This window comes from Dipodomys merriami, unplaced genomic scaffold, assembly GCF_024711535.1.
Source record: "Dipodomys merriami isolate MVZ:Mamm:240054 unplaced genomic scaffold, mDipMer1.0.p SCAF_10, whole genome shotgun sequence".
NCBI lineage: Eukaryota > Metazoa > Chordata > Mammalia > Rodentia > Heteromyidae > Dipodomys > Dipodomys merriami.
This window is the reverse complement of record NW_027202271.1, coordinates 25,123,568-25,145,746: the sequence shown is the minus strand read 5'-3', so window position 1 is coordinate 25,145,746 and position 22,179 is coordinate 25,123,568. Positions and strand designations below refer to the sequence as shown.

The following is a 22,179-nucleotide window of genomic DNA, read 5'->3' as shown; positions in this document are numbered from 1 at the left end:
GTTAACGTACCCCAAGAGGATAGTGATGATTTCCAAATCTGGAATTTCTCTAAGCATCTTTCAAAATGTTTTATGATGAAGTATTATTGATTCTGTTTTGCATGCTCATGATTTTCTTGTTAGTTGTGTTTTTTTAGTGACTGGCATGAGGCATTTTCTTCCCTTTTTTTCTTACAAATTCTTTTCTTGCTACTAAACTTGGACTTGTGAGTCAAGAGATGACCTTTAGTTTATTTAACTTCATTAACCTAATACTTCTGCTAGTGGTTCCTGGCACCCAATAGGTTTTCAGCAAATATTGGGTTCTACTGGGTTCATTGTTTTGATCTGCTTTGACAAAACCTACTAGCAGCAAATCTGTTCCTTTCCACCAAATTTCACCATGGGTAGAACTAGTTAAAGGTTATAAAGTCATTGTCCATATTTCAACAAGTTCAGTAACAGAGATTAGAAAAAAAATAAGTATATATCACAGGTAAGGGTAAATCTTTTTGTTTAAGATGTATGTGTATGTATATGCTGCGTTCTAAGTTTGATATGTCTTACCACTGATTCCAAAGTGTGAAACCTCTGGTCTAATCTAGTCAACTTCCCCAGAGCAAATAATAGACTGCAACAAGATGGAAGCTCTTTTGCCTCTTGCTTGCCACCCATAGGCCTGATGGAGGAAGAGAAGGCCCTAGGCCCAAAGAAAGGAAGGAAGGTTTTCCACTCCAGGCTGAGTCTGAGGCAAGCATGCCATTGGAGAAAAGAAAGGAGGCAAGCATTTTCCCAGGGATTGTGAGTCAGCCTTTCTAAGCAGGAGATACCCTCCAGGAGCAGAGCTTAAACCCCATTGTGAAAAGCATTCTTGGAAAGGCCATCAGGCTCCCCCTTTCCTGTGGCTAAGGAAATGTGGAGGTTTTCCTCTCATCATATGTAACCAGGTGTCTGTAAGTTAGACTGCTGCCAGTGGTTCTTAGTGAGTCAACAGATAAGAATCTTATTCTGACAAGTCAAACATACTGTGTGTGCCAGGATCAAAGTGTTGGACTGTGAGCAGAGATGCATCCATTGTTCAGCACTTAGTGCATGTAGCCGTCATCTCATTTAAAAGACACCCAGGGACCAAAGGAAGAAAGCAAGACAACATTTGTTTGGAAAGCCTCAAATCCACCCCACTGAGGAATTTTTCCAGGGATCATAGAATTTAGAGGCCTGTTGAAACTACTAGCACATAAAGTCAGGAGCCCAGCGAGTCAAAATATGATTCGTAAAATATGATTTGCAGATAACTCTGCCTGCTATGCCATTTTGAGCACATAGCAGAGAAATTGAACTTGATCAATAATAGAAAGTGTACTTTAAACCCCCAAACTAGATATAGGATATTTCTTAGCCCATTTAGCCTCTCTGGGGACACATCCTCACTCTCTGATGTGAGCCTGCCCTTGTGACACTTCCCTAGACTCACTGTCCCTGACAGTTTAAGTCCATCTTTCCTGCATACCAAGTTTTCATCCACAGGTAAATGTAAGAAATTTCTGAGAGTTTTCAAACTGAATGCTTAAACTTAGAGAAAAAAAAAAAAAGCTCTGCAAAGACATTTCAAAAATAATTGTAAGACCTACTCAGATAGTAAAATTGTCTTTGTGACCTTAAAAGAGATGCGCATCCACTCAGGCATGGAAGACGAGAGCTGGCTGCCTGCCAGGTCATCTCCAGAAACAGGAAGCATGGGCCTTTGGAAATACAGATGGCTCATAGAAAGAAAGAAGGAAAAAGGAAGCGTGCGGTAGTTGCCCAGCCCCACATTGCTTTTTCCAGGAAGGTCTGAGGAAGTTGGCTATAGAGAGGTGAGTCGGGGGAAGAGTCTCTGCAGACACTGGACTCCAGAATTGCTTAGCTGGGGTCATGCCAAACTCTGAAATGCCTCCAGCGTCATTTGGGCCCCAGGCACATGTCTGTTTGGACCTGCCAGGACCGGGTGGTATTTCCTCCTGGGTGTCCTGAGATTTGAGCTGCTATTGAGGCTTTGTCCTAGAAAGGCAGGAATGGGAGCTCACGACCAAGATGCTTCTGCCACCATCCTCCATCCAAGTCTGTGGGGCCCCTGTGGAAAGTGCCTGTTTGGGGCTAGGACTTGATTTCTGCCGTGAAGAAAACAAGATAGCCTCTGTCTTTCCTGTCCCTCCAGGAGGGACTCTGGGTTTCCAACTAAAGGAGGGAAATATCTCCAATTAAGACTATTTCAAACTAACGTAGCAATATCTCCTTTCGAGGTTATCTCTGATTCATCCTTCTGAGATCTCAGGCTTCACATTAGACCAGATAATGGACTTTTCTAGATAAAGTTGAATGTGTACTCTCCTTCATGCTTTAATATCTTTAGCTCAGTTATGTAGCAAGGAGTTTTTTTTATGGGTATGTGTTGTGTCTTCTGCCTATGGTAGTCAACTGTCTGACTCCACATCTGAACTGAAAAAAATGATTGATGTTGGGTATAATGGTCCATCTTTGTGATACCAGAAGTTGGGAAGGTAAGGCAGTATGATTACAAGTTCAAGGCCAGCCTGTGCTACATATATCCTGTCTCAGAGAGAGGGGGGGGAGAAAAACGAAAGACAAGAGGGAGGGAAGAGAGAGATGGAAGAGGAAAGGGAGAGGAAGAAGAAGAAGAAGAAGAAGAAGAAGAAGAAGAAGAAGAAGAAGAAGAAGAAGAAGAAGAAGAAGAAGAAGAAGGAAGAAGAAGAGGAGGAGGAGGAGGAGGAAGAAGAAGAAGAGGAGGAGGAGGAGGAGGAAGAAGAAGAAGAAGAGGAGGAGGAGGAGGAAGAAGAAGAAGAGGAGGAGGAGGAGGAGGAGGTGGAGGAGGAGGAGGAGGAGGAGGAGGAAGAGGAGAGGGGCGAGGAGGAGAGGGGGGAGGGGAGGAACAGGGGGAAGGACAGGGGAAAGGGAGGAAGAGAAGGAAAGAAAATCAACAGAAAAAGAATGGCAAGCTCCTATGAACTTAAAAGCCACAGATATATTTTCCCATAATCCTTACAACTGTCCTGTGAAGAAGTATCTAGCTGAAGAAGCAAGTTCATGGAGGCTTCAGTGCCCTTCCCAAGTTCCACAGCAAGTTCATGTGAGGATTGCAATGTGACTTGGAAACTTCTGACTCCAAGCCTAGTATGCTTTAACACACCACAGTAGACTCTGCCAGGAGGGAAGAGAGAGTCTAAGAAGAAACTTCCCCAGGGGAGGAGAGGCATCTAAGGCAATGTCGAGAGATTAGTGGAAGAATGTGACTCATTTGTCCTTGTCTTGGAACTGTATGAGAGGATTGTTGAGATTATCAGTCCCTGAAGGGAGAGAGTCCTTTCATTCCCCCAGATAGAATCATATTCTTTTTAATGACTTTGAAGTTTTGCTAAGGAAGTTCAGTCTTAGGGGCTCAAGTGGTTTTCCTCTTCCTCTTTCTAGTGAAAGGTCATGAGTTAGGAGAGAAGAGAGATCGTGAGAAGTAGTCTGTGGACAATGCAAAGCATGAACTCTGGGCTCCTGGCCTGAGTGAAATTGTCAAGCTGAGAGCTCTGGTTGGGGATGGAGGGCTGCGGCAATTACTAGGAAGGGCTTCCTCTTCTGACTGCTTCCTCCTCTACTCCGCCTCCTCCATTTCCACCTTTTCTATCCTATTCCAACTGCTTCCTCCTCTACCTCCTTCTCCTCCATTTCCATCTTTTTTTTCCTTTCTTTCTTTCTTTTTTTTTTTTTTGAAAGGGGGTCTTGCCATGTTGCTGACACTTGAGCCCCTACCTAAAAAGTAGCTGAAACAAAAAGGTTAGGGAAGCATGACTCCAGTGGTAGAGCACCTAACAAGCGTGTGGCCTTGAGTTCAAAACCCAGTACTGTACTGAAACAGAAGAAGGGAAGAAGAAAGGTGGGGGGGGGGGGGGGAACCAAGAGCAGAGTTACAAGTACAGCACAGGAATAGAATACAAGACATCCAAGGCCATGAAGCCCAGATCAAAGAGTGCCTTGTGGATGTGTTATACAGAAGAGGATGGTGGCTCTGCTTTGTAAATGTGTGTGCAAATTGAAAAAAAAAGTTCTTTGGGAAGGTAGTATTCTTTCTTTGCTCAGTCAACTATTTCTTGGGTACCCATTATATGCTGGGTACTCTTGTAAATTTCTATAGTGACCAAAACAAAAGTTCTGTCCTCACACAACTCAGGGGGATTGAGAGAACAATCGAGAAAAGAAACATAATACGGAAGCAAAATATTTTAAGTATTAAATGGTGGTAGATACAAAGGAGAAAAGTCTAGCTAAATAAGGACTGAAGGATGTGGACCTTGTGGAATCAGGAGCCACCTTCGATTCACTGGTAAGTTGAGTTCAGTTAGTTCCCCACTGGATAGTGCTTCCAGGTTGCTTAATCATGGAAATAGTGCACATGGGTGTACTTTGACTAAACAAGAAATTTGAGAGTTTCTTCTCTTAGCCTGCTGGATAAGAGAGAGAAATCCAGAGTGGATAATGGCTCTGTTAAGGCTTCCTATAGCTTGGTAACTATCCCCAAAGAGTCTCGTCCGTGAGGCCAGCATCTACACGGAACCGTGTTTTCAGCTCTTTTCTAAATCCTTCATGTTCCCACTTTCAACATTAATATTTCATTGCTTCTACTGTTGAGCCTACCTTTAGTGCATTTTGACTAGATAGAATTCTGCTAAGCTTTTTGCAATCTACTGTTAGTGTTCAAAAGGAAATTAGTGGGTTTTTCCCATGAGGCAGAACCATGATACTAAATGCGGTTTTTCGAATCGCAAACTTTTCCTCCACACATCTCCAAGAAATGTTGATAGCTCCTCTTGTCTAGTAGCTCAGCCTGCAGGAAGGTCCATAATGGCTTGGTCCATTTGGTGTCTTATTTCAGGGATCTAGATAAAGATGGCAGAGAGACTTTTCAAACTAAACATGTCAAAGCATAAGAGAGAGCTCATATTTTGAATAGAAGGAGCTGAATTCCGAAAGCTCTGGGTGGGCTAGAAAAATGGAATTAGCAAGCTAAAATTAGTAAGAGCAACAGCATTCTCCATTCACAGTCAAATATCTACTGCGTCAACATAAACTAGAAAAGGAAATGAGCCAAGACAAATCTCTTCAGGTCTTCCTTTTTTATGGACCAAGGCCTATTTTGTTTATATTCAGCCTTGTTTGTTTTTATTCATATTCTCAATAACTGCATAATACACATATATGTGTCATTGTTTTCTGTTATAATAACATTGTTTTCTGTTATACAATGTCTCATAGACTCTCTAGGTTTAGTTATTGAAGTTTTTTTTGTTTGTGTGTGTGTGTGTTTATTTATCCTGAAAAGTCAGGATATTACTCATGCTACAAGCACAACCCCCAATACATCCTGCATCATTCTTCAAGACTCTTGTGTGTGGAAGTACACTTACTTTTTTATGATGAGTTGTGCTTAGGACCTAGAAGACTGAGGGGGAGAGAGTGTTGTATTTTCTCTTCTTACAGTTATTATCCTTGCCATTTGTTGCTGTGGAAAAGCGAGGGCTCATATTTTATTAAAATCTAACACTGGTAAAAAGCAGAATAAATCTTGCTCTTTCCAAGGTTGTCACTTCTGTTTTTAATTTTTTGTTGTTCCTGAAGATAGATAAGCAGAAGCTAAAATATAGTATTAAAATTTGTATTTGCTGGATAAAAACTCCAGGAAGCGTGGCTGTCTTTCAGAGCTATTGTAGCATAGAATTCGTGTTCCAGAATATCTCTGCCTTGAGAGGAGTCAATGGCTTAGGCGTGTGGTGGTCTCAGAGAACAGGGTTGTCACTGCCCTTTTAAACCTTTAAGAGGCTCTTAGTTGACACTGAGTGAGCTCTAAGTAATTTCCTGTCCTTGATTCTGGTCTACTTACCTCTGCCTCCTTCCCAATACCAAACATCTGTTCCCGGATCTCCAGGCTGGTCCTTTTTTCTATGTGTGGTTCGCACTGCACACTCTAGTCTGAACCATTCTTCTCTGTCTCCATACAGCATCCAAAGTCCAGTTCATTCTCATTTACAGATCTTTCTCAGGCCATTTTCTTCCCCTCCATGAAGCTATGCATCTGTCTTCTTCAGGGTCAAGATGGTTAGGGGCTTATTGCTTAACTCACTTAAAAGCTGATTTGACTGATGTTTGTACAGCATCAGAGACCTTAACCTTGTTGGCACATTGGCATTGGCTGGAAGACTTCAAAAACTCCTGATAGGGCTGGGAAGGTGGCTCAGTGGTAGAGCGCTTGCCTTGCATGCCTGAGGCCCTGGGTTTGATTCCTCAGCACCACATAAGCAAAAAGAAAAAAGCCGGAAGTGGTACTGTGGCTCAAGTGGTAGAGCACTAGCCTTGAGCTGAAGAGCTGAAGGACAGCGCCCAGACCCAGAGTTCAGGCCCCAGGACCGGACCAAAAAAAAAAAAACTCCTGATAACCTGAGTCTTACTCCCTAGAGATTCTGCTTTCACTGCTGATGCCTTAGCATCAAGATTTTTTTAAGCCCTAAATTGTGATTTAGTATGGAGCCAAGGTTGAGAACCACTGGTCTATAAACTCCATCAATCCCCATGCTGGGGCAGGCTTCTAATAATAGTTTTATTTATTCCTCCAAGTGACTTATATACCGCACTGTTTAAAATAGTTGTCGGAGTATATAAAACATCAAAGTGGTTATTTCCACTTTGAGTTAATTTGATAGGTTCAGGGAAAGGAAATAGTATAGCTCCTTTCTTGAAAATTCAATTCCTAGATTACCTCTAGGCTCACTTGCCAGGAGTAGCAGCAACAACTGGCTTTATTAGCTTTCAACATGCACTACACCGAGTACTTCCTGAGTCCTGCATGTTACCCCTTTTTAGTCCGTGGAAAAGCCTTGCCTGATTAATGAAGTTCAGAGGGCACATCCACTCACCAGGGCCAACCTTGAACCTAGGTGCATTTGATGCCCAAACCTCACATGTTCTCTGCCCCTCGCTCCCACCCAGGGAAAGAACAAAGTATCCAAGTAGACTTCTGGACAAAGAGAGTACAGTTGCTTCAACTTTGGGATTGCGTGCTTTCTAAATTAGATTGCATTCTTTTGTACATCAAGGGCTTCCATAAATGTGATTTCAGCATTGCTTCCTAGCTGCCTTGTGTATATAAGAGTGGAAGACCATTTAATAAATTAGTTTTTCTTATGCACTCAGGAGTCATTATGTTTTTAAAACATCTGTATCACTTAACCTGTCCCATCTTTTACTTGTTCTTCTTAATAACTTAATGTTAATTATCTACTAAATACAGTGATAGTTGAACTAACACAGGCACTTAAGTGCAGACATAGGCCAAGTTCTTCACATCCCATGTATTATCCTCATTTTTATAGATGAGGAAGCTAAAAATGAGAAAGGTGACACTCTTTGCACAAGGTGATATAGATAATAATTGGGCATCATGTTTGTTTTTTAACTTGTGTATGAGCAAATGACTTACTGGCAATTGAATTTAGACAACCATGTCTGGAATAAACCATGCAGCATAAACTGGGTTTTTTTTTTTTTTCCTGTGTGTCAAATGGCTATCTAAAAGCTATTGTGAAGCAAAGAATTTTCTGTCAACCTTGAATGCCATGCTAAGGTCACACAGGCTCTTAAATATTCCCTCCCCAGGCATTCCAGTATTGCTGCTTTGATGTAAATGGCCCCTGAAGGTGAGGGCTGGCTCTTGGAGCAGCTTCACACTCCATCCACCTCTGAGCACTGTCCTTTCTCACAGCTACACAGTGAGGAGAATCCAATCCCTGTGGCTGAGTCGCATCATTAATGCACAGACAAGAAACAACAAAAAAAAGTCTCTCCTTCTCACTAACTGAATATACCGACTTCTTTTTTCTCATTCTTCAAACATATGGAGACAATGTTTTCTGGTTTGCTAAAATATACACATACACACACACACACGCGTGCGCATGTGTGCACATACACAATTCTGTAGGGAGAATGATTATTAAGAAAGAAACAGGCATAGTGGTGAGTAGATGGTGTCTTGGGAAAAAAATGAAGTGCCAAGCAGCCTGTGTCAGGGCAGGGGTCACTAATTGAGTGTCAACCTTTTTTAAAATGTTGTTTATCCTCCTACAGGGCATACAAAACCATTGAGGACGATGACTTGAAGTTTCCCCTTATATATGGAGAAGGCAAGAAGGTAGGCACACACACTATCCTGGACTAAGAGGAGGGGGCTGTGTTCCTTTCTTGGCTGGCATAGCCTGTGGCAGTCTGTACGTCTACTCAGTCACTCACGATATTATAGCCTTGACAGCTTAAAAGAACCTCACATCCATCATCCTTGAGCATCTGCCTTCAGAGTTCAGGGAGTGGTAGGGTTGGCAGTAGGAAGATGTGTGCTGAGCATAAGGGACAAAAGTTGATGTTGTGAAATTAACCTCCCCCTCCATTCCATTTGAGGAACTTCTTTGCCCTTTTTCACCTTTCACATACATCATCTCTTTTTATGTACAGGGCAAAAGGAAGCATGTCCAGCTGGCTGTACCATATCCATTTGGTAGATGAGGCATCCAGGGCTGTGAGATTTAACAGCTCCAACAGAGCTACACAGGCAGCAGGGGCCAGTGTCGCTGTGCATCCCTGATTTTCTCTCCCTAGCTTGAGTGTCCTCATGTTCTACCATGAAAGTTCACACTCTGCAAGTCCGGTTTTTACTTGCTCATCGAAGGGACTCCAGGGCTTCACTGTAATTAAGCAACAGTCACCTCAACCAGAGCCTGGGTCTAGGTAGGAAAGAGCATCAGTAGTTCCGAGGGCCCCGATGAGAAGCAAACACTGAGTAGTACAGAGCTGAACCCAAAGAAGGCTGTTGATCCTAAAATGAACAGTGATGTGAAATGCTGGAGCAGAGAGCCTCGTCTCTGCAATGGATTCAAAGCTTCCTCAGCTTTGAACCCATTGCCCAGTTAAACACCTGCTGAATCGCTGCATTCTTCCTCTGAACAGTAATACATTTCAACTCAGTGCTAAGAGGTCCAATTCTTTTCAATTCACATTAAAAAGAATCTTCAGTGGTTTTCCCCTAGCATTCTATAGTTTTTTTTATATAAAGAAGTAATAACTCACAGGAAAATCAAAGCTGTTCTTCTTGTACAGAATATGTGTGCATGTATGTGTGGAGGGGGCAGAACCTCAATGTGTGTGTGTGTGTGTGTGTGTGTGTGAGAGAGAGAGAGAGAGAGAGAGAGAGAGAGAGAGAGAGAGAGAGAGAGAGGAAGAGAGGGAGAGAGGGAGGGAGGGAAGGAGAGAGAGATGAAGAGAGGAGATAGGGAGAGACAGGAAAAGGCTTTTTATGGAGAGAACCAAAATCAAAATATCTGACCCACATGGAGATCATTTTATAAATTCCCACCTCACCACCTTGGGTGGCAAATTCTGACAGGAAAAAGCTCTCTTCCTGAGAGGAAAGTGTGTGTCCTTTGTTACCATGGATTCTATTCATGTCTGTCATTGCACTCAGTGGCCTGTACCTGAAGCTGCAGTTCCTGGTAGGACTGAAATTCGGTGTTGCCTTGCCATCAGGAAGTTCCAGTAAGCTCCAGACCACATCCTGTCACCTGTGTATCTTAGTACCTGCCCAGCCTGCTCCCTGACACAAGGCAGACCTAGGATAAATGCTTCAGTGTTCAGCAAGCTGTTCGACGTTCCCTCCTTTGTGAAAAATGAAACTGGATTGGAGTGTTCTTAGTTTATCAGCTATAGGAATTAAAGGATCAGGGGCTTTCCCAGTTAAGCAAAAAGTTCAATTCACCAAAACATCATGTTCCTGAAGGATTTCTGTTCATTAAAGTTTGATAATCCTGTGCTAAGCAGCTGGCCAATTCTGTCATTAGCCTATTTAAAAGCCACAGTGTCTCCATTTGGCTTTTGTTGGCAGGCTCACCCTGGACAAAACTAGCACTCCACCCCTGTCTGTGGACTCCATGGCTAAATCCCAGAAGTCTCAGGGAAGTGAAAATTCCAGAAACCTGGACTTTTTCCCCCAGGTTTGTGTAACACCTATATATTTTGTAAACAGCTTTAGTCTCTAGCAGGAACATCAGATTCCTTTGGACTAAAACATGAGCATGTACTTTTTCCAGCCAGAGAAACTTCTAGTCATGGAGAAAGCATTGGACCACAGGGGACTTAGAACATTCACACTTAAGAGCTGAACACTTCTTAGCTAGAAGAGAGCTCACCCCCCCCCCCACCTCTCCACAGAGGACAGGGTTTCTTCAGCTTCCTGGACCAGGGGTTAAGGCTCCTCTCTGCATCTCCTCCCTGCATTTGATCCTGGCCCTTAAAAAAATTCATATATATGTTATAGTCTCTAATGTAATGTAAATGTGGGGAACATAAACTCTACTTACCCTGTGATCTGAGACCAGCTCCAAACCTCACAGCCTGTTGAGGAGACTAGGATAAAGATGAAGACACTGTTGGACTGTAAGTTATTTGCTCCATCCTTGCCCCTGTGAGGCCCTCTTTTTTTGTATCTGCCAGTATTAGAAATTGAACTCAGATGCTCTACTGCTGAGCCCATACCTTTAGCTCCTGTGAGGTATTCTATTAGTCAAGTAGTAGAAGGATTGAAGTTCAGGTCTTTGAATCATGACATTACACAGGCTGTATTATTGATGGTCTAAGGGTCAGGCCGTTTGATTTCATTCTTCCTATAATGACTTGTACTCTGTCTCCATGCATCTGACTGTCTGGTGCTGTCCATCCTTTGGCCTTAAGCTAGTGCCACTTCCTCCAGGGAAACTTCTCTCAGTAGAATTTTTATTCCTTCCTCTAAATTCATACAACCTGTTGATCATATGCCTTTCAGCACATAACCATGTCATTTAACCATGTTACTTGGCCACGTTATTAGTTTGTACTTCTTACCTCTTTTGTCAAGTTTTCTTTTTTCTTTCTTTCTTTTTCTTTCTTTCTTTCTTTCTTTCTTTCTTCCTTCCTTCCTTCCTTCCTTCCTTCCTTCCTTCCTTCCTTTCTTTCTTTCTTCCTTTCTTCCTTCCTTCCTTTATTTGCTGGGCCTGGACACTGTCTGTGAGCTTTTGTGCTCAAGGCTAGCACTCTGACACTTGAGCCACAGTTCCACTTCCAGACAATAATTCCAAATTGTGGCCAAGTTTCTTTGTAATAAGGATGAAACTTTAGACATTTGTGGCTCCTACTATATCCTACCTGCACATAGTAGGTGTTCAATAAATAACTGGAATACCAAAACTGTGCACCACAGGAGATATTTAAGCTGACTGTGTAGATATTAGTACAATGTGTTTTCTTAAACCATCCTCCACCCCACCAAAAAAAAAAAAAAAAAAAGGTATGAAATCTCAGTCCCAGAAGTCTTTGGGTAGCTGCAGCTTTAGTGCCATTTTGTTCCTCTAAATCCAGAGGAGAATTCATGGTATTTCACAAAGATAGATCATGGAATTACTAATCAGTTGTTTTCTCTAGCCATAAAACTTAATAGGTGAGCTCTCGGAGGTCTGATGATGCCTCAGACTTTACATCCTTGTTAATACCTATTACAGGACTGGAGCCCCAACAAATACTTGTAGAGTAGGTGAGTTACAGAAGTGTAGAAGGATGGATGGATGGATGGATGGATGGATGGATGGATGGATGGATGCTGTTGGATCAGTAAGTATAGACATCACACTTGTGTTAGGATGAGTTTATTGAGCACTCCTCCTCTAGTCTCAGTAAAAGAAAGCCTAGCCGGGTGCTGGTGGCTCACGCCTGTAATCCTAGCTACTCAGGAGGCTGAGATCTGAGGATCGCGGTTCAAAGCCAGCCCAGGCAGGAAAGACCGTGAGACTCCTATCTCCAATAAACCACCAGAAAACCGGAAGTGGCGCTGTAGCTCAAGTGGTAGAGTGCTCGCCTTGAGCTGAAGAGCTGAGAGACAGCGCCCAGGCCCAGAGTTCAAGCCCCACGACCGACAAAAAAATAAAGAAAGAAAGAAAGAAAGAAAGCCTAGAGGAGACAAGAGCCATCCAGTAAGCTTGGGATAAGTAGTTAAAAAACCAGTCCTCTAATACAGAAGTGATTTTTGGTAAGCCTTCCCTGGTAACAAATACTCATGGGGCATGGAAAAAATGGGCTGGAAGAATTGTGAACTTCTTTCCTCCCTCCTCTCAGATGTCATGTGGTAGGATGCTTTCACTGCTTGTATATGTTTCTGGTGACTCTCTCTTTGTAATCCTAGGCCCGGGTAATGGCAACTATTGGAGTGACCAGGGGACTTGGGGACCATGACCTGAAGGTGCATGACTCCAACATCTACATAAAACCATTCTTGTCTTCAGCTCCAGAGGTAACACATGAGGTTTTTATCTATATTTTGTACAATAAAATGTTCTCTACATTATGCCTTCCCTTCCTTACCTTCCATGTCCACACAATAGCCAGTGTAGGCTATGTGTACTTCTCCCTCTCCTGTGCTCCTTCCCACTCTTGACTCTCTTGGTTCAAACCCTTCTCCCCAGAGAGCTGCATAGCCTTCTCCTGGCCTTCTCTGCTTCCTTCAGTCCATCCCACATATTGACATCAAGTGAGCTCTCCCCCAAAACTACTCTGATTACTAATTGCTCAGAAGTCTTCGGTGGTACCGCATGACTTGGAGAATAAAGAAACACTTCTTTAATCACCACTGAAGGCATCCAATTTTGTTCACCTTGCTAATCTGGCCTTCATTCCCCTGTGCCAGCCAGGTGAACTTGTTCCTGTACATGACCGCCCATGCTCCTATTTCTTCTGTCAAGAATTCCCTTCTTCCTCATCCCCAAACATCCAGTTCTTTTTCCTCTGAGGTATAGTGAAATATTTCTCCTGTGTAGACTTTCCTGATTTTCCTCTCTCCCAGAGGGAAGTAACGCCATTGCCTACTCCTAATCCCACTGTTTTATGTTGGTCATTTATGTATGCCTTACCTTCTCAATAGGTTTAAATTACCTGGGAGCTTCTACCAGTAAGTCTTTCTTTTTTGAGAAGTTAAATTGAAAAACATGTTGGTCCTCTATATTTTGCTTTTGAAGATTCAGGTTTCTAGGATCAAGGCTGTTGGTTTGGACAGTACCAAGGCTTTCTGTTTTTCTCTGACTTTCCCTCATGGCTGCAAATAATGGGAGGAGCTTCAAGCACAACATACTCATAAAGATGGGAAGGGACCTCCTTCATCTCAGCATATATTCTCTTGCATCTCATTGGCAAACAGTTGTTTCCCAGGATGTCCGGCCGCTACAAAGGAGGTTGGGAAGAATTTAAAAAAGAAACAACAACAACAACAAAAGCCCTTTAATTTCCAAGTTCTCTAGTATATGGGAGTGAGAGAGGCTAAGTGAGAAACCAGTGGTCTTTGCTATACTGTGAAATCAGTCACTACATCTATGCTTTAAGTTGGGCACCGGTGGCTTATACTTCTAATCCTAGCTACTCATGAGGCTAAAATCTGAGGATTAGGGTTCAAAGCCAGACTGTGCAGAAAAGTCCATGCGACTCTTATCTCCAATTAACTACCAAAAAAAGAGACAAAAAGCCAGAAATAGGGCTGTGGCTCAAGTGGTAGAGCGCTAGCCTTCAGCAAAAAAGTTTAGGGACAGTGCCTAGGCTCCAAGTTCAAGACCTAGGACCAGCACACACACACACACACACACACACACACACACACAGACCTAGCCTTTACACTAGAAGTGCCCAAAATATTTAGATATAAGTCCATCTCTGTGTAATTACTGAGTTTGGGGTGTTTGTTTATTTATATAGGTTGTTTATTTGGTGGTTTCAGCAACTGAATCTCTGCCTTGCACATTGCCACTGGGCTATACTACCAGCCCAGGCCGGCCTTGGGGTAGGATTTTGTTATATTGCCCAGGCTGGCTTTGAACTCATGATACTCCTTTCTCAGCCTTTCAGTTAACTGGGATTACAGAAGTGAGTCATGTACTCAGTTCAATATGTGTAGTTTTAATGTAATCTCTTTCCATTGGAAAAAAACTGAAATCCATTTGTGCTAACACACATATACAACAGGAAGGTATTTGTATTAGAAGAGATGTTTATGTTATTTATAAGAAGAATATTTGAGAAACCAGGCTTTATGGGAATCAAAGTAGTCCTGGAGAGCTAACACAGCAGGAGTCTGACAGACTTCTAAGGGAGTTTTGCCATTAATATAGCTAGCCACATTCCTTATGTCCACTTCATTCAACCAACCCAGTTTCATATTCTCTCAAATCTATATTTTTAGAGAAGAGCCTGAGTGGCCCAGCTCAGCTTTCGTACACAACATCCCAGCTTAACGATCCTCCTTCACATTGTATATCCATCCACTCCAGTGTCTTCTATGGGCCCAAGCAACCACCTAGCCCAGTCCTTTGGTACGTCTGTGAGCAGGAATAGTTCCTTGAGAGTCCCCTAGAGTTGGGACTGGCATCCAAAGCATATCTGGATAAAGGGCTAACAGTTACTGAGACAAAAGAAATCTCTAGTAAGCATTATCTCAAATGAGGTTGGCTTGGTTGAAATAGTAACTGCTTGTCTGGAGCTTAAAAGAGTTCTCTTGCTGGACCCTCATGACAGTTCTGTATCACTAAGACCAATATTACACACATATGTTCAAGAACCCCCAGAAGCTGATGAGATCCTGTCTTTCTATTTTGGCCAGCATCAGGGTTGAAGTACTGCTAAAACTTCTTCCCATCAGAGAAGTATATTAAACTCTGAATTTGAACTCTTAGGACTCCAGTTTGTCATCAAACTCATTCTGTTCCTTCTCCCTGGGGGAAAGCATGTTAACGGTACCCTTACCTTTCTACATTAATTAGGTATTTTGCTCCTTCAAGAAGACTTAAAATTTCTCTCATGTCCCATACACAAATGTATACACTTATGTATGTGTTGTGTGTGTGTACAGATAGATAGATAGATAGATAGATAGATAGATAGATAGATAGATAGATAGATAGATAGATAGATAGATAGAAAAGTTCAGTATGGCTTAAAGGAGAATGCTCTCTGCAAGTTATGTTTTTAGGTCTTCTAATCATTGTGCTACTTTGTTGTTGTTGTTGTTATTGTTGGTCATGGGGCTTGAACTCTGGGTCTGGGTGCTGTCCTTTAGTTCTTCAGCTCAAGGTTAGTGCTCTTCCACTTGAGCCACAGTGCCACTTCCAGTTTTCTGGTGGTTTATTGGAGACAAGAGTCTCATGGACTCTCCTGCCTGGGCTGGCTTTGAACTGCGATCATCAGATCTCAGCTTCCTGAGTAGCTAGGATTACAGGCATGAGACACCCATGCCCAGCTTACTCTACTACTATTGATCATAGGAATGGACCTACTCTAAATATCTACTCATAGCTGGGCACTGGTGGCTCACACCTGTAATCCTAGCTATTCAGGAGGCTGAGATCTGAGGATCACAGTTCAAAGCCAACCCCGGGCAGGAAAGTCTGTGAGACTCTTATCTCCAATAAACCACTAGAAAACCAGAAGTGGCGCTGTGTCTCAAGCTGTAGAGCGCTCACCTTGAGCTGAAGAGCGCAGGGACAGCACCCAGGCCCAGAGTTCAAGCCCCACGACTGACAATAAATAAATAAATAAATAAATAAATAAATAAATAAATAAATAAATAAATAAATAAATAAATAAATATCTACTCATAACAGTTTTGAAATCTATAATATCTTACTATTGGCTATAGTCACCACACTAAGCAATTAGTCCTAAAATTTATTTCTTCCTTTGAAAATCTGATTCCCCAGTCTAACAAATAGAGATTTTTACATGCAGCACCTCATTTAATCCTCTTACCTCTGTGAGGAAGTGTAGCTGCTATACCCACCTGTAAGTATACAGATGAGGAAATTGAGACTGGGAGAAGTAAAGTAACTCCCCAAGCTTGTACAATTACTGAATCGCAAGCTGATACATACTAAGGTTGAGGAAGATAATATAGTAGGAAGGGTAATTGGAAAAGACAATAATGGTCTTTTGTGTGTGTGCAAGCCTAGGCCAAACAGAATTGTGCAAAATTTGATTATGTACTTATAATTTATCTTAATGGATATTCAACATATATCTTAAGATATCTTGCATAAGATTAAAAATTGTCGTGCATTTTAAATGCTTCCAGATGGAAAGGACTTAGCCAGAGCCAGGGAAGGAGGAAGGGGGGAAGGGGTACCATTAGAAGGGGAGAGGAGGAACAGTGTGATCTGGCTTTTATGGAGGAGAGCAGAAGAAGGAAGATAGGTTTGGCACCCAACTCTCCCCCTCCCCCCCATAGGTTCTGTATTTACCACTACTCCCCATCCTTGGGGCTAAGATGCCTTTGCCTGAGGGGGTTGTTGTAAGCTCATATTTAAGGGAAATGGTTAGGGGGCTGCTGTAGGGCCATTGAAAGCCAGGTTAATTTATTTAAGCCATCTAATGAAGAATAACAGGCTCCCTCCCTGTCTTCATCACCCCCCCCACACCCCGCCCTTGCTTTCTAACTGTGACTTCCTAAGAACATTCCCCTACTTGGCTTTGTCTTTGCCAAGCCTGGATCTTGATTTCACATTTGGGGTTCTAACTTTCAAATCCAGCTCAGTCTGGTAATTTTAACGGTTGATGGGGGTGGATGAGGAAATGTGATTTAGTTCTAAGAAAAAGGACTCAAAAAAAAACCTTCTTGGAAATTAGCATTGTTCCCATTCATCATTGTAGCTCCTAATTTGATTTGATGACTTCAATATAAATAAATCAAAAACATGTGGATCAAATTTGCATAAAAAATGCACAGGGGTTTAAAAATTAGAGAAGGGCTTCTTAGCCAAGCACATTTTCGGTTTCACTGAACACAAGGCGCTGGAAAAATCTTGAGTTTGCCAAACCCAAAGAGCAGCCGCCAGGTTTGTTAAACCTCCCCCAAACCTTCTGGGGTCGAAGGCAGGGAGTTCTGGCCAAGACCTAAATTCCACAGGAGGCCCCGCCATGGGAGCTTGGGAATTCTGGCTAGCGTGGAGACATTTCCACTCTCTGGCCCATAGCACCTTATTTTCTCTTTGTGACAGCCCAGGCTTCAGGCCCTCCCCTCGCAGGAAGGAAAATATGCCCAGCCTGCTTTCAGTCTTCCTGGTATACAGCTCACCGTTCAACTTTTTTTATACCATCCTGCAAGGATTCAAGTGGAGAAGGAAAGTTTGTTAACTCACAGGCACTGGGGCCCCGGCCCTCCAAATTTCCCTCTTCCCTAGCAATTTTTCCACCTCTAGTCCAGCACATACAAGTGCCCTATTACTCACTCAGGCAGCTTGGCACAGGCCTGCAGCCTCAATTTCCAGATGTCTGATCCACGCCCCTTTTGGGCCTGTGACAGTCCTTCTATAGTCTAGGGCTTGTCTTAATTTCACTCTTCTTTCCAGTCTCCAGTCCAAGACTGTGCTGTTGTCTTTAGCCCCAGTTTGGGCTCTTAGAAGAACAAGGCCTTTTTCTGTCTGAGGATCAGTTTTCAGAGCCAATTGCCTCCACCATCACTTCCCTATCCTTTCTTCCCCTGGCAGAAGGAACCTAAGTTTCCCTTTGTTTCAGTTTTCTCTTGTTAGTTTTCTGGATTCTTATCAGCTGTTTTTTGTTGGTTTTTTAAATAATAACTCAGGATTGCTCATGGAGCTCATTTCAAGGAATTTTTTTAAAATCTCAGTAATGCTTTTTTTTTTTTTTTTAAGCTGCAACAACCTACTTAAAAAGAACAGAGCTTGGCCTCTGGGACACCCATACCAAACCAGTAGTGTGAACCTTACATGTAGTATTATTTGTTTATTTTTGTCAGTCAGGGGCTTAAACTCAGGGCTTGGGCTTCTGCCCTGAGCTCTTTCACTCAAGACTAGAACTCTACAACTTTAAGCCACAGCACCACTTCCAGTTTTCTGGTGCTAAATTGAAGACAAAAGTCTCACAGACTTTCCTGCCTGCCTGGACTGGTTTTGAACCAGGCTCCCAGATCTCAGCCTCCTGAGTAGCTAGGATTACAGCGTGAGCCTCCTGTGTCTGGCCACATAAGTAGTTTTAGCCTGCTTTTCCTCTTCCTTATGGAGAAAGATCTGTACTAATGAGTTATTGGGAAAAGCAGTAAGATCCAATGACCTTACCTGGCCTGAGGTCTGATGTGTGGTCAAAGATTGTCAATAAATATTATTTGTTCTTCTCTATCAGCTCCCGGAGAGCTTTACACTCAGAGATTACCCAGTGACCACTGTTACATCAAGAGACTCACTATTTTGTTTGGGACTATGTTCTCTCCCATGAAAACATGAATCATACTTAATGATCTTATGTGTACATCTTAAGACATGTAGAATCTTCTAGTTCTTAATAAGATTTTTTTGTGTACCTAGCCAAAACATATGTTGTTCTATTTTGTGCTCTCTGCAATCTGGCCAATTCATAAGAAGCAACATCAATACATAGGTCATGGGGAAATGTCATAGTGAATGCTATAGTAAGTGAAGCAGAGCATGCTTGTATATGCAAGAGTATGATCATGGGTAGGTAAAGAATGTATGAACATAGCTAAACATCTTGAATCTTTCTAAAAGAGTAATAATGGTAATTATTTTCCTTGCTGTCATCCAAGGATATTACCCTTGGATAATTGGATGACAGCAAGGAAAATCCTGTTTTAAGAAATTCCCTTGACCATACAAAAAAACCTTAAAAGGAAGTATGATAGATTAAAACCAGACTAGTATCCAGGCTCCAGTGTCTCATACCTGTAATCCTAGCTACTCAGGAAGCTGAGATCTAAGGGTCACAGTTTGAGGCTTGTCTTGGCAGAAAAGTTATGAGACTCAATTAACTATCAAAAAGCTAAAAGTGGAACTGTGTTTCAAGTGGTAGAGCATCAGCCTTAAGTCAGAAAGTGAAGGGACAGAGCCCTGAGTTCAAGCCCCAGTACCAACACAAAGAGAAAGAGAAAGAGAAGAAACGGGCAGAAAGACAGAGACAAGGAAAGAGATGAGAGGGAGGGGGGTGCGGGTGGGGGAGGTAGAGAATATAGCTTTTGTCAAGTCCCAAATCTGGAAGCAAAGCCTTTTTGTTTGTTTGTTTGTTTTTGCTTTTCCTCTGCCACAAAGCCTAGCCTGAGCTGCAGAAGCTCATCGTCCCACACTAAGCACTTTAAAGGGAAAAAAGACTTTGAGAATTTGCTAAGCTGATGGAGGAGCATTCAGAAAAAGGAAGAACTGATTAATTATTTTATAAAAGTAGCTTGAAGTCATGCACACCATCTTACTATTAGCTCTCTTAACATGCCACGAGAATATCATCAGTTCTAGGACAAAGATGGGAGCACGGGTGAGACAGCACTCTGCAGCCCAGTGCTAAATGGAGGTGCTTGTCACAAGCTCTTGTAGAAAGCAGGTGCCAGTGATGACATTAGGCCTGTCTCCAAGTGCGGGCAAGCTGAGAGCGCTGTGAGCAGTCAGCACTCGGCTTGTTCGGATACTTCAGCCAGGTTGTTTGTCCCCTTCTCATTCCTGTTCTCTAACAATGGTGATTTTCTGTCTGTTGGCAGCTACCCTGAGGATGAGAGTCAAGGGGAGGCGGGGGCTACTTCTGCTGCCTGTGAACACATGACATTTCGGGGACTATTTGAAAGTCTGTGGGGTCACTATTCAATTAAAGAATCTTCTCGATTTTTCTTTCTTCTTCCCTTCTTCCCCTACTTAACAACTGACTTCCTTGGTGATCAGTTTTCTGAACACCAGGCAAATATCCCACAAGAGAAATGCTTCCTCTGATCATGCAGTCATTGTAAAGTGCTAGGCTATGTCCTACAAGTAAGACCATGTCCCTAATCAATTACTAGCCTTCCTCCCTTTCTCCCTCCTTCCCTCCCTCTCCCTTCTCTCCCTCTCCCTTCCCACCCTCTCCCTTCCTTCTCTCCTTTCCTTCTTTCCTTCCTCATTTCTTCCCTGGCTCCCTTCTTTTTTTCCTTTCTTTCTTTTTCTGTGACACTGGGCTTTGAATTCAGGACCTCAAACAGGCTAGCACTCTACCACTTGTGCCACATTCCCAGTCCACTTTTGTTTTTAGTTTGTTTTTCACATAGTGTCTAGCACGAACTTTATCCCAGCTAGCCTCAAACTGCAGTCCTCCTGTCTCCCCTCCTGAGTAGCTGGGGTCATAGGCAAATACTGCCATGATTAATCTTTCAAGGGCAGATGCCCCCAGCACTTGCATTGAATTACCTGGGATTTTTGTTCACACTGATGCTTGAGCCCAAGCAGGCATAAGAACTAAAGTTTTTAATGGTGTGATTAGTGAGTTAAATAGGACCTATATAATCCTTAAACAATATTAAAATGTCAGAATAATGAGTCCTGGATAAGGAGACTACAGGTGAATGTAGAGGTAAATTTATTAGTGGACTTAAAGGGCTTTGCCTGCAGAATGTTAGGAAAAAGACAAAAGCTATCCTTGGATGGCCCTCACCATTTCTGTGGTAACAGAAGGTGCATTGCCTGTTTTAGCCCCACGTCTTTACCACCAATCCAACACTGTGTCCATACCCTCATAATCCAGAAGGGTTAACAGGTGTCCAAAGGGAAGATACAAGAAGGAGCCTTCAGGCAATCGCCTCACACATTCCAGAACCAGTGTCCAGAGAGACCCCATTGCCCGTGTAGTCCATATCATCCATATAGTGCTTCATCATTTTCACTTTTGTTTACTGTCCTCTGAGCACTTATCATAGAGCAAGAGCTCAATAAACACATAGTAAAGGCAGAAGATCCAAGAGGCTCCAGATCTTAACTGCTTAAATTACAAAGGATCAAAACTCCCACTGGTTTGACTTGGGATTTTTGTTGTTGTTGTGTTATGATAATATAAAATCAATACATAGTCAGAACCCTATTTTGAGTTTTGGTCTTTCCTGGGCTAGCAATATGCAGTAAGATCCTCTTTCTTGGCCATGATGGGAAGCAACACAAAGCTACAGCTTCTGGCCAGCCACACTATCACATTGAGAACTGACTGATAATCTACATTGTACTGTATTGCTACACTGATGTTCAAGTTCTATGTATTAATGCCTATATTTGGTCAGTCATGGGGCTTGAACTCTAGGCCTGGGTGCTGTCCCTCAGCTCTTCAGCTCAAGGCTAGTGCTCTACCACTTGAGCCACAGTACTACTTCTAGTTTTCTGATGGTTAATTGGAGATGAGTCTCACAGACTTTCCTGCCTGGCCTGGCTGCTTCGAACCACAATACTCAGATCTCAGCCTCCTGAGTAGCTAGGATTATAGGCATGCGCCACTGGCACCCAGCATTAATGCATTTTTGAGTTGCAAAATTGTCAGTTCAACAGTGGGTTCATTGGGACATGATCCAATTGTAAGTCGAGTATCATCTGTATATGGTTATGAAGAGCAACAGGACATCTGGGGATTCCTCTGGCCTTTCCCTCCCTTTCTTGGCAGATGGGAATCAGGGAAGAAAGCATCAGAGGCATTTACCACATGCTCCAGTCCCCTTCCCTCAGGGTGGTACGCACTTCTCCCCTCCAGGGCCTGTAGATATCCTTCCAAATGTCTGAGTCCTGGAGAGCCTCAGCACCCTTAGTTTGATGTAAGCCTTCCGAGAACATGGAGAAGCTATCTCAGGAACTGATTAAGGGAACTTGGGGGAAGCAACTGGTCTGACCACGGAAGGCCAACAGCAGCTCCCGGGAGGGAGGCCAGGACTCAAGAGCCCGCTGGAGCCCTTTGAAGGCCCTGCTGCTGGGAAGGAGGGATGACTTGCATGGCAGTCCAATTTTTCTGAAAGCATTTTCACAAAATGTTCTGCATCATAGGTTAATGTATAAGACAGGAGTGGTAAGTGGAAAGTTGGCAGAGTCCTCTGGAAACTGGCTAAAGGGCAGGAAACAAAGGGTAGCAATAAAAACCTAAAAGGATGTTAATTGAAGAGTGCCTCAGGGAATGGGGTTGCTACTAGCTTTTTATTATTTACATAAAAATTACGTGGAAAATGGTATTGAAAGGGATTTTCATGTTAGCTAATGAAACTGCATTAGTGAGCTGTGAGTGGAAATGTGAAGAGAATTAAGGAAGGATTCCATTTATGATGGG

At 42.8% G+C, this 22,179-nt stretch overlaps 1 protein-coding gene across 2 annotated transcripts in view; it reads left to right on the top strand.

The window, feature by feature from the left end:
* Ppm1h (protein phosphatase, Mg2+/Mn2+ dependent 1H) overlaps positions 1 to 22,179 on the top strand; it is a 200,921-nt gene that overhangs the window by 155,920 nt on the left and 22,822 nt on the right. For both annotated transcript variants that reach the window (XM_069987868.1, XM_069987877.1), the window contains exons 7-8: positions 8,143 to 8,206; positions 12,272 to 12,379. In XM_069987868.1, coding sequence (XP_069843969.1) covers positions 8,143 to 8,206; positions 12,272 to 12,379 — 172 coding nt within the window. The remainder of the gene's footprint in view (positions 1 to 8,142; positions 8,207 to 12,271; positions 12,380 to 22,179) is intronic.